Below are 12,060 nucleotides of genomic sequence, written 5' to 3' on the forward strand. Positions count from 1 at the left end.
GCATGCTATGAGCTGGGATGTCTGCTCTCCGAACACTCAGAGGTGAGCCCTCAGATTTGGCAGGTTGACATATTGTACCCATATGTATAACAATTCGTGTTTAAGTTGTTCAAAATCTCAGTTGATTGTGCAGTTTATTTTAAAATTCACATTTGTGGACACCGTTACAGGTATCTTAAAAATAGGGAAGACAATATGCCTTGGTGAATGGATGAAAGAAATTGATAAAAACAAAATGTCAAATGCACAAATGGCTTCATGGTTAAAGAAGGGGTTTGAGAAACACATGATAAAGAAAGCCTATCATACCAAGACGATGGACAGCTCATGCGCCACGCCATCTTGCCTTGAGCTTAGACTGCATGTGCGGGTTTGCTTAAAATTTGCTATGTAAAATTATTTTCACACAACAGCGGTCCACATCACAATAAAATCTTGCAATTGTTAATAAAATTTATATACTGTATAAAGATGAAACATGGACACTTTCAGCAAGCTGAGCGAGTACAGTGATGTATGACGCACACGTCACGTGGAACAGACAAGTCCTGACGTAAATCCATCACTGGTCCAAGTCCAATTGCTACACGACTATTTGCCACACATAACTTTGCTCATTTATAATCAGGCACTCAACTCCCTACCTTCTTCAGTTTAAGTTTCAGTATAGTTTATTTCATGGACAGCTTCATGGACAGGACAGGACAACCCGATTCCTACCAACCCGTTCTTCATCACTTCCAACTTGCCATGTATGCACTATACACGTTCCATTTACTCTAATTTATTCATTTTCTAAGGCGTAGCCCATAGGGCAAAGACGTCGAGGGCAGTGTTTGTCTGTCCGTATGTCCATATGTGTGTCCCCTCAAATGTATACCAATCAGAGCTGAAGATCTGGTCACATGACAGGGTGATGTGATTACGTCTGATGTCATTACGGCGGTACGGCGGCTGCCTCCACACACCGCCATTTTGATTCCAATTTGGTGCAGGCCGAACATATCGTCAAACCTGTCATGTATCACAATTGCCATGCCCTACCTTTACATTTTTCATTCAGAGTGAGACGCAAACAAACCAATTGTTAAAATGAGCATCAAATATTGAAAGCATAGGTGTTACGGGTCTTCCAATGACACAGGCCTTAGGCTTCATGCCTTCATGGTGGCTCACCTTCAGGCCACTTCGGACAAATTAGCACCGGTTTCTTAATACAGAAGTGTCGTTTTCGTAATAATAATAATAATAATAATAATAATAATAATAGCGTTAATTCTAATAATATAGCAAATATAATCGTAATACTGCAATCCCTTTGTCGTTACTGCAAAGTTTCTAGATTGAGGCGGTGTATGGTTGGTTCATTGTTGACTCGAAACATACAATAAACCAGTCTCAATGCAAAAAAAAAAATTAATATTTACATTCTTTGCTAACCCTAACCCCACCCTGGTCATACTATCCTCTTCAACTGAAGTGTCAAACAAAAGCCAGGCTACGCCACTGTTAGACTTTCGGTCTTGTTTCTTTTAAAACGTACATTTAATAATATTTTCATGTTAAAAAAAGGGTGTAATTTGTGTTCGGGAACCAATTAATCACTTACTACATGTATTTAAAGGGGATTTATTGTTTCGGTTTATGAACATCCAGTATACAAACACATTTTCGAGAACACTGTGTTCAGAAACTCTGGACAGCCTGTAACAGTAATTATCCTTTCTTATTTGCAGACCATGGGCCAGGGAAAGACTTTGTTACTACAAGCCAAGGTGAGCATTCTTGTTACGAGTGCCTCAATTGCAAGATTGGGATGTTTTTCTTCTTAACTTTTAATAAACTCGGTACTGTACCAATGATGGAAGATGTGACCAATATCCTTCTACTCTCGGCCACAAGTGCTTGCAACTGGGAATATCGATGGAATATGGAAACTTGTTTGCCAGTTTGGAGCAGGGCTCACAATCAACATTTGCAGGCAGGTGTGAAGGTGGTAAGAGTGGTGGTGGTTCGTATGCAGCTGGTGGCTGCTTGGCTGCATCACTTCCTGTAGGCGCAGTTGTGCCGCTGATGCAATACTCCCTAACACTATTTATTTTGCCGACCTTGGAAGGTTTACAGGCTGAGTCAACTCACCTGCCGTTATTTAAACGGTTTGAAAGGGGCTCAAACTCAGGAGTCCAAGATGTCAATCCAGCCACCATAACCGTTAAGGCAACACCAGGCTTGTAAGAGTGGTAAGAGATGGGGCAATGGTGTTGAGTGAGCATCATACTGAAATACGCAATTTGGTGTCTGTCTGTCTGTCTGTCTGACCATGATACATTCGGTCGTTACTTATCCTATTTCAACCAAACCTGCCAGGGGGCCTAAGGGTCACACCACGGAGGTTGTAGCGAGCTCCCCCTCTCCCAAAGGAAGATTTCTGCCTTGGACAAACTTCGTGTTAAGATTTATAAATAGCCGGGTGGCATTTCGTGCAGCACAGTAGCTAGTGGAAGTAAAAATATTATAACCACAAACTATTCCGTGAATTCTTTCCAAACAGTCGCAATTGAAAGAAATTTGGAGCAAACCGCAGGTGTGTTCCATCACCAAGAAGCTTGCTATTGCCTACCAATCCAGCCATTCCTTATCAACCGTTTCAATGGTGTCCTTGCTCGAGTGCTTAAGCCATTTGGTAATCACTCTACAAATTGATTGGTAATGGAACACACCCCCAACATGCATGAAACATTGTATGCTTATCGTGTTCCCCACAGATTAACGGATCCGAGCCGTCTCAACTTGCTCTCCACTCTTGGCCAACTTGGCTCTCCAAGGCCAACTCCACTCTTGGATTGCTGGCTTCCTCTACTCTTTTAGTTCTCAATGGAACCGTTTCTTCTCCTCTCCCTGTCAAGACTGGAGTGCCCCAAGGCAGTGTTCTAGGCCCCATCTTAATCCTAATCTTCATCAATGATCTCTCTGACTCTCTGGAAAATCCTCTTTATATATTTACTGATGACTCAACCCTCTGCCATCATATCCCACATCCTTTTGTCAGACAAGCAGCAGCTTGTTCCCTCTCCTCAGACCCTGACAAAATAAATCACAAACTTGTCAAACACTTGGAATATGTCTTTCAATCCCAAGAAATCCCATACACACTCTCTCTCTCTCTCTCTCTCTCTCTCTGAATGGACCATACTGGAAATCCCCCCATCTACTTTCTCACCAGCCCTCTCAAACACATTCAGTCACTCAAAGTCTTGGTTCTCGAGCTCAGCCATGATCTCTCGTGGGCAAGCCACATGTCAAAGTTGGCCTCCAAACCCAAATGCAGACTGGGCATGCTTCGTCGTGCAAAGTCCTTTATTGGCACACCTGAGCTCCTGTCCACCTACAAGGCTTTCATCTACAGCTTGATGGACTAATGCTCTCCCCTCTGGGCTGGCTCCCCTGCATCACATCTTGCACAGCTTGACACAGTGGAAACCAAGACTTTCAAGTTAGGTGTCCCTGTGGACAAGAACATGGGAATAATTGTCACCATTAAATAAGAAGAAGAAGAAGAAGAAGAGGAATATTAACCCACCGAACATGTTATATTTTGAACTTGAATTGGAAAACTACCCTTTAGTACTTCGGCTCTGAATTTGGCAAATTGTAAGGCATATCTTCTTGATCGCACATGCACAGAGAGGAGTGAGATAACATTTTTACTCCATCTGCCTGACTGGCAGTCAAAAAAAATTGAAAATCATTCCAAACAGGAAACTTTATGTTTTTAAGGAAACAAACCAACAACAGGACACAAACAGGACACAAACAACAGGCATGAATAACTAATGTAACGTGCCCAATAAGGTGGTCTAAAAGACGCTGCATCAATGGTGGGAAAGTTCCGGGAAAAAATTCTCTACAACACCTTAAATCTTGATTTCATTTCAATTGAATTATATACAGTACTTGAACCTAATTTGCATTTCCAAAATTTTCTGTTTAGCAGTAGTTGGACAAAATATTACGGATTTTACGCTCAATCAAATTGGGCGCTCGCAGACCCTTCCCTTCCCATGGCCTTTTTCTCAAGACTGCATGAGGTCAGGTGTTCTATGAACTCTCTAGTTATCTTAAGTCTTAACCTCCTAATTGTACTAGTAGGCCACCCTAGCTAATTGGCAATGTTGATGTTCTCCCACGCATCCATCCGCACTTCACTTGTGATTTCTTCAAAACATCAATCTACCTAAAGGTGGTACTCTGGAACTATTTTGGGTTCGCTGGATAAGACTTTTATCCTGAGTATTTATTGGACTGATTTGTGGACCAAACATCCTGGCACTTAAACGTGTTCGGTTTCAATCATGTTAGTTTATCGCTGCAGATCCTACCACATTGTCACAGAATTTCAACTCTCATTGCACCTGAATACTTTCAAAGTGTAAAAAAAAAAACCTTCTTTCGATACCATATCCTTGATTCTCCTTGCACATCAATAAATACTACATTTTTGTTTTTGGATTTTCCCCTTTCATGGAAGAGGTAACAGAAAGCATTGTCTGCTTGGATGATAAATAGTCATTAATTGAACTAGCAACGGTGCCCGCCCTATGGGCGGGGCTTCAATTGAGAAGCCCAAATGAAAAGGAAAAATATCAGAAATTGAAAGTTTTTATTTTATTTTAAACGATTCATATAAACATCCGTTGAATCATATCACATGCAAATCATCAAAATCTAAACAGTACATGGCGCCCATTTTGAAAAAAGATTGAATTCTGCAAAACAGAAGTGGCCGCTACATGTCTTTCTCAGTCGCACGTTTATGTGTGAAGAGTGTGCACCGAATCTGTAACACGGAAGCGGCCGCTACACTTGTTTCTCAGTCGCTTTGCACACGCTGCCGTGTTACTTTGGAGCCGCACGTTTATATAGGAAGAGTTCGTCAGGAGTCGATCTACTCTCTCCTGGTATGTAGAATTTCAACAAAAGCCACATCACTGTTCATATCGGTAAATATTATTCCATCGTGTTTGGAAAAACTGGAAAATTGGAAAACTTGGAAAATTGGGAAAACTTTTGAAAAACAATATAGACTGTTTTACTCCCAGGGGTCCCAGGAATACCCACCCAAAATATCGTTGCGATCGTTTGAGCCGTTTTTGCGGTACCTTCAAACGGACGGACGGACATTTGGTGAATTATAGTAAGATTGGTGAATAAAATGTTTTATTATAATGTGCTGTAAGTGAAGAAGAAGATTCTCCATAATGGCAAAAAAGCATTTTGAGTACATCAATTATTTTAATTTCTCTTTTTCTCTTGCAGGATGGGTTTACAGAGTACGACTTTGAAAATCGACTTCAAGTCCGTCTGCATGCAGCTCTTGTTCCGCTCAAAGACGTCATTCCCCAGTGAGGTTCTCTTGTCCTGTTCAGTGATCTGCTGCCCTCATTCCTGAGTCACGTGAATCCGATGAAGACCGTATGGTCGTGGTTCTCGCCGACGAGGCATTTAATATGGTTGCACTAACTTGTGCCACCCTGTTGAGGCCATGGCATTTTGCACATCCACTCGGTCACCGCGTTTTTCAGGAAAGCAATAATTATCTGATGAAAAACAGCCAACAAATATAAAAAGCAAGGAAGCTAACTGAACATGCAAAAAAACAAAAAACAGAATAGCCGTTATCACAAAATAAAAGGCATCAAAACGAGGCACGTAGAAACAATGAGAGTCAGTGTAAAGAGGAATAAGAAGAAACAAGAGGATGGAAAAAGCACACGAGAAATGAATGCACTGCAGTAAAATTCAGCTTGTGTGGTGAAAATCTGTGACATTTTAGTACAAGAAGAGGAAAGTCCATCAGACAGGAACGCTGGTTCTCAATTTCCCCCGAACCACTTCTTCAACATCATCTTCACTCTTTTTTTGGTCCCAAGAGCCAGCATGATGTATGTACCCAGTGGAGAGACGCGCTACAACAAATTGCACAGGAAACTTTACGGATACAAAACATTTCCTTCCTGAATCCCAAAAAAAAAGGAACGACCTCAGACTTTGCAGTGACCGAGAACAACCTCCACCTCAGTCGTGCGTTGGCAGAAGGAAAAGGCAACACTTGTTTATGCTCAGTGTCAGGTGCTGGCTCCCCATCTCATCGAGGCTTGCCATCCCCAGGGCAACGGCATTTGATAATCACTGGAAGGTGGGATCTCCTGCATGGCTGGCACCATGATAAAATAACGAACTGTTCAGAAAATCCGAGCAGTGTTACATGACACAAACTTTGATGGAATACGCAGGAAAGTTCTGCTTCCAATTCAAACATCAATGATTCGCAATCAAACATTTGGTTCTGAACCTTCGTTAGCGTGAAGGTGTACTCAGCTTGAAAGCTTATTTTGGCCTGAGGAAGTCCATCGGGTTCGCGGATGAAACTTTGCCTGAGACTAGGTCAGCTCTCAGTACATTGTTGGGGGGTTGGATGCAACTTCTTAAACAAACACGCAATTAATCCTGCCATGAATGTCTCAAATGCACATTAAGTCAAGAATTATATCCCAAATAAATGTCTCAAATTTTAGTGAAGCTGGAAGTTTGCAAAAGGCTATTGATTTATCATTGTTAAAGTCAGAGGTTTTTTTTGTTTTTTTAAAGTTTGAATTCAGAAACTGAAATCACTTATGGAGGCCAATGACGCCAACATTATGTTATTTCTATATATATATATATTTGTATTTTTACAAAGGTCTGGGTTAAAATATTCTTCCTTTCAGATCCTTTGTATATATTATAACAAGTTGGGTCACCCAATCAAGATCAGGTTATTTAGACTTCCGTCAACCATAAGAGAAGATTGATGCTTAAAGCTGCAGCAAAAGACAACCTGGGAGTGCACCATGGCAATGATGGGCCAAATGGCCTCATTGAAAGTTTTACATGTGACGTTGACCTTCCCAGTGTGTGTGGTACAGCAAATTTTGGTGCAATTGGACTGATTTATCAGTATGAAATTGTATAAAAATCAAAGAAAAGGCTACACACACACACACACACACACACACCTCACATATTATTTATTTATATATATATATATATATATATATATATATATATGTATATATATATATATACACATATATATATATATATATATATACATATATATATATATACATATATATATATATATATATATATATGTCATTCCACAGTAATTATTCCATTAGGTGTACCAGGAGCACTCGTTTTTCTCATTGACAAAATTTACTTAATAAACTGAAGTGAGGAGAATGAGATAGCGGAGTCAGGGAGACAATGCCACAATTTCGAGAACAAGGGAACAAATTAATGTGGGTGGGCAAACCAGTCTGGACTTGAGCAGGTGAGGGTTTCTTGAGGGACGTGCGTGAACTAAAGTGGTTAGGGAGGGCTGTGGTAGGAGAGAGTAGGACGATAAAGGACAGTCAGAGTGTTTTCACAGGTGACTTTTCAGCAGTTGATGAGTCTGCCAAAATCAAGTCTCAGTCTTTCATGGCATGCTGTTTTCCACTATCGCATGACAAAAGCTCCCACCATACAGCTCGCATCCAGTGTACGTTATTAGTAGATTCGTCCGAACTCCATTACTATTCCTTTATTCACCCCTTGCCAGATCTGAGTGGAATGGGAGATAGGCCGGCCTCGGTGTCCACCAAAAGTGCATTCGATTTATGATTGTACTCCTGCTCGTTCTTTTATCCACTTGCACTCTTTGTCTGCAGGAAATACAGGAAGTTCATTTCTTGCACACAGAGCATGAAGTGGTGCCCATTCTTATAGCCCAAGGGTGCTTTCTCCACGTCAAATCATGTTTGGGCGATCAAATCACGTCAAATCAGCAAAATTCCCGTCACACAGAATGCCACTAAAATTATACTAGATTACCAACGACAGGACAAATTGTACCATTATATATTTTCAAAATAGCATTAGAACAGACTCATTAATGTTCCTACTGTGAGGGAGGCGGGGGTGGCATTGCTGTTTGAAATACTACTGTGGAATGGCATTGCTGTATTAAGGATACACATTCATATAATTATGATTAACCCTTCAGACAATTTCAATAAACTGAATGACACTTTGATACTAAGTTAAATTGAATACTAAGAATGTGCAAGATGGAAAAATGGGGAATGTTAAATCTTAGCTTGAAACAACACTCTCCATCAAGTTAGTCATCACGTGTTCCCACCATACAGCTCGCATTTCTCAAAACAAGGCACTTTTCTGTTCCTGAGAGCTTCTTCCACATGAGCTCAAAGCTCGATCAATGAAAACCTTATGATATATCATAAATTGACCTTCAATAGCATATTTTTGATTGATCAGTGGCACACAACCTGGTGTTGGCTTAGCGGTTAGGGTGCCGGCTTGGGACCCTAGGATCCTGAGTTCGAATCCCGGTCGATCGCTGAATTAACACCAGGGGGGTTGACTCAGCCTGTCATCCTTCCGAGGTCGGTACATTGAGCACCAGCTTGCTGGGATGAGATTTAGAATAGGTACACCGTATCCCTGTGCATCGTAAAAGGCGACCAAGGGGTGGCATCAGGAAGGGCATCCGGCCATAAAAACATTGCCTCAAACAGGGAACCATGACTGTCATGGGGCCCGCAAGACTAACCCCCGCCCTCGCGGGGAAAATGGCCCTAAAACGATCATTCATTCAGTGGCACTTGAGAAAAGAAGAGATTGCACTCTAGTGTGAGATATTTGAAAAATATTTTTTCTGTGGCCCTTCAACGACTGCCTCTTCTGCTGAGAGTTCGGTGCTTCCAGAGTGGGAGTTTTTAAAAATACCACACAAGTTGCTGCCATTGCTGTGTTGAGCTCGAGCCAGGAGAAGAGGAAGAAGAACAAGTTGGAAGGCCACATTAAAACAAGTTGTAAACATTTTTATTTGGGCATGAAACCAGAGGTGGGAATGTTTTTTTTTTCTCAAGTGCTGACATCAACAGTGAAGCTTCTTCAGTATCCAGTTCATATCTGCCGTGACTATAAAAAGGGTACTTCCTTACCCACGAGTCTTTTTCTAGGCTCATATTATGTTTCTGATAAAAGTTTCTTCAACTTTCACCTGAGCCACAGCACAGCTTAAACTTTCCTTGATTGACCAATATTTTAAAGGTATGATTTTTAGCTCCAAACTCATTGACAAAACAAGAAGTTTTTATGTTATGAACGGGTGTGTTGATGCCATTAATCATGGCACGCTTCGACGAAGGCAAACAAATACATGGCGATATGCTATGGGCGTTCTTGCTCGCATGAACCTGCATGGTCCGTCCGAGATCCTCAGTAAGCTTAAGGTTCTTGGGAAACTAAAATAGTTAATTCATGGTTCAATTTAGTTAATACTGCACAATCTTAGTTAAGATGAATATTCTTCAAATTATGGAATGAAATTATGAAACATCTCAAAAATCAAATATGGTTATATACATAACTGGTCAACAGCCAAATTGGTTCTGACTTATTTTCAACTGTTTCTAACTAAATTGGTGCCCACGAATTCGAATCTGACCTTAAAATTTCGTGGTCACGTAACCTTGACGTAGTACATAAGTGTGGAAAAAAATCTTTAGAGCATGCGAATTTCTTGATTAAGTCTCAATAAGTCTATTTATTGTCACAAAAAATAATATGAACTTTAAGTTTTTATTTACATCACATTAAAAAAATGTAAATCTCCAAAAATAATATTAACTTTATAAAATATCACAAAAAGTAATATGAACTTTAAGTTTTTATTTACATCACATTAAAAAAATGTAAATCTCCAAAAATAATATTAACTTTATAAAATATCACAAAAAGTAATATGAACTTTAAGTTTTTATTTACATCACATAAAAAGTGCTTCTGAACTTTACTTTTGCGTTTGTAGGAGTAATCACTTTCACGGTGTAAAGTCCAACAGTATTCGCCCATCATGTTTGGATTGAATCGGCCTTGATATCGAGTCTCCATGATGGCAATTTCCTGGTGAAACCTTTCTCCATGTTCATCACTGAGATCGCCAAGATTTTGTGGAAAGAAGTCCAGATGAGAATGGAAGAAATGTATCTTGAGTGACATTCGAGCACCGGGCGCCTGGTAACTCTTCAACATCTTGTCCGCAAGCTCTTCATAATTTAGTGCTCGAAAATTTCCAAGGTAATTGTTAGCAAGAGCCACAAAGCTATCCCAAGCAACGCTTTCCAGCTCGGATAGTCTCGTTACAAAGTCCTGATCAGTGAGTACAAGACGAATTTTGGCTGTGGCTGATATTCCTATGGTATACTGGTTCTCAAAAACTGGATGTGCTCGTGAAAATTGGATATCATAATCAAAATCTACAGGTACATGTTGGTTAGAATCACCTCAAAATATACTAGAACCATAAAACTTTAAAAAAAAAATTGACCAGTGTAATTCTATCCAATCTACTACACATTGAGCAAGGGAAACGCTGGATCTTCTAGCCTTCTTAGTGGGGTCAGGATTTGACCTACAATCACTGGATTAATATAGGCCTTGCATATTCAATGTATTGCAATCTTAGCCCATCTCAAATCATATATATATATATATATATAAATGCTATTCTATTGTACGGCTGTGCCATGTTCTGTAAATTACCAACATGCCAGTAGATAGAATTTTATTGCTCACCACGAAAGTGAAAGCAATTCTTTATTTATCATTACCATCTCTTCAGCAGGTGCCATGCTTTGCCAATTACTGTTTTATCTCACATGCAAGTTGGGTTTAACCACTCGATACTTCACATGTTTATAGGACTTTCAAAGGGATTGTTTACCGAGTGTGTGATTATTCATCGTGATGACATTTTATTATTTATCAATCTATAAATCACACATGTGACGCCTTGTGACGGTCTAGGCCAAATGGCATCCTGGGTTCAAGTTCCAGTGTTCAAGTTCCTGTGTTTACCATATAGATTACTTAAATGTTTGAAACACAAGTTGCAGCTAACGCGATTTGTTTAACTTGTAAAGCACTTTTTCTTGAGAACTGGATTTTTTTGTTTTTTTGTAGTTTGTACATCGTTTTCAAGATTAGTGCATCAGGGTTCTTACGAGAGCAATACTTTGAATAACATTCCTCAAATCGAGGCGAAAATAGATGATTAGTACATCTGGGATGTTTGGTACTCTTTATGTGTTCATGTGCTTATTTATATGTATTGCAGCCAAATGTGAGTGTGATGTTTTGGTGGAACTTGTATCACGACTCTTCCCCAGCGACATCTGATTGTTGCAATGGGGGATAGGATGTGTGCACTATATGAAAAGCCGATTACAAGTTACTTTTTGGTTTCATTTATATGTTAAATAAATCGAGGTTAAATGGGAAAATGCCTTTCACCTGTGCAGAGTGAAAAACTTACAACTCTACTTTGTGCATCTTTCAAACCACAATGATACTGTGGATAGTCAGCTGACTATTCTCATGTCCATAATCATGGAAGGAAACAGGAAGCAATTTGCACTTTTTCCATTTGTAGTTCAAAATCTCACACACATACACACATATATATATATATATATATATATATATATATATATATATATATATATATATATATATATATATATATATATATATATAGTAGGGTGCAAAAGTACGAGTCCAGGGGAATAAATTTGTTAATTGAGGCGTCACAAAATAAATCATTGTAATATGAAACCAAAAACCCTTTCAAGGGATTTCCAGGAAATCTTTCGGTCCTTATAAAACAACAATTATTATAATTGGAAGAATCTAATTTGTCTTTACCCTAAAATCAATAGTCAGTGTGACCCCCTTTTGACTTGAGAAACACCTCAAGCCCATTTGGGATTGATTTAATTAGTTTATGGATTATGTTTGAGTCGATCTCTTCCCAACTCATTGTAATGCACTCCAGAGCATCATCAGACTGCTCACATAAATTATATCATCCTCTTAAATGTCTCAATATTAAACAAATTAATTAAAACAAAAAATTATTAAACAAATTAGTATTTTAAATCGTGATTT

At 39.4% G+C, this 12,060-nt stretch overlaps 1 protein-coding gene across 2 annotated transcripts in view; it reads left to right on the top strand.

Annotated features, from left to right (window-relative positions):
• Positions 1-6,022, top strand: part of TTC39C (tetratricopeptide repeat domain 39C) — a 79,112-nt gene extending 73,090 nt beyond the window's left edge. For both annotated transcript variants that reach the window (XM_068111144.2, XM_068111143.2), the window contains 3 exons: positions 1-42; positions 1,737-1,775; positions 5,317-6,022. The exon at positions 1-42 is cut by the window's left edge and continues 63 nt beyond it. In XM_068111144.2, coding sequence (XP_067967245.1) covers positions 1-42; positions 1,737-1,775; positions 5,317-5,406 — 171 coding nt within the window. In that variant the 3' untranslated portion in view covers positions 5,407-6,022. The remainder of the gene's footprint in view (positions 43-1,736; positions 1,776-5,316) is intronic.
• The last annotated feature ends 6,038 nt before the right edge of the window (positions 6,023-12,060 follow it).

Source organism: Myxine glutinosa, chromosome 3 (genome assembly GCF_964187855.1).
Source record: "Myxine glutinosa chromosome 3, kmMyxGlut1.1, whole genome shotgun sequence".
Lineage (NCBI taxonomy): Eukaryota > Metazoa > Chordata > Myxini > Myxiniformes > Myxinidae > Myxine > Myxine glutinosa.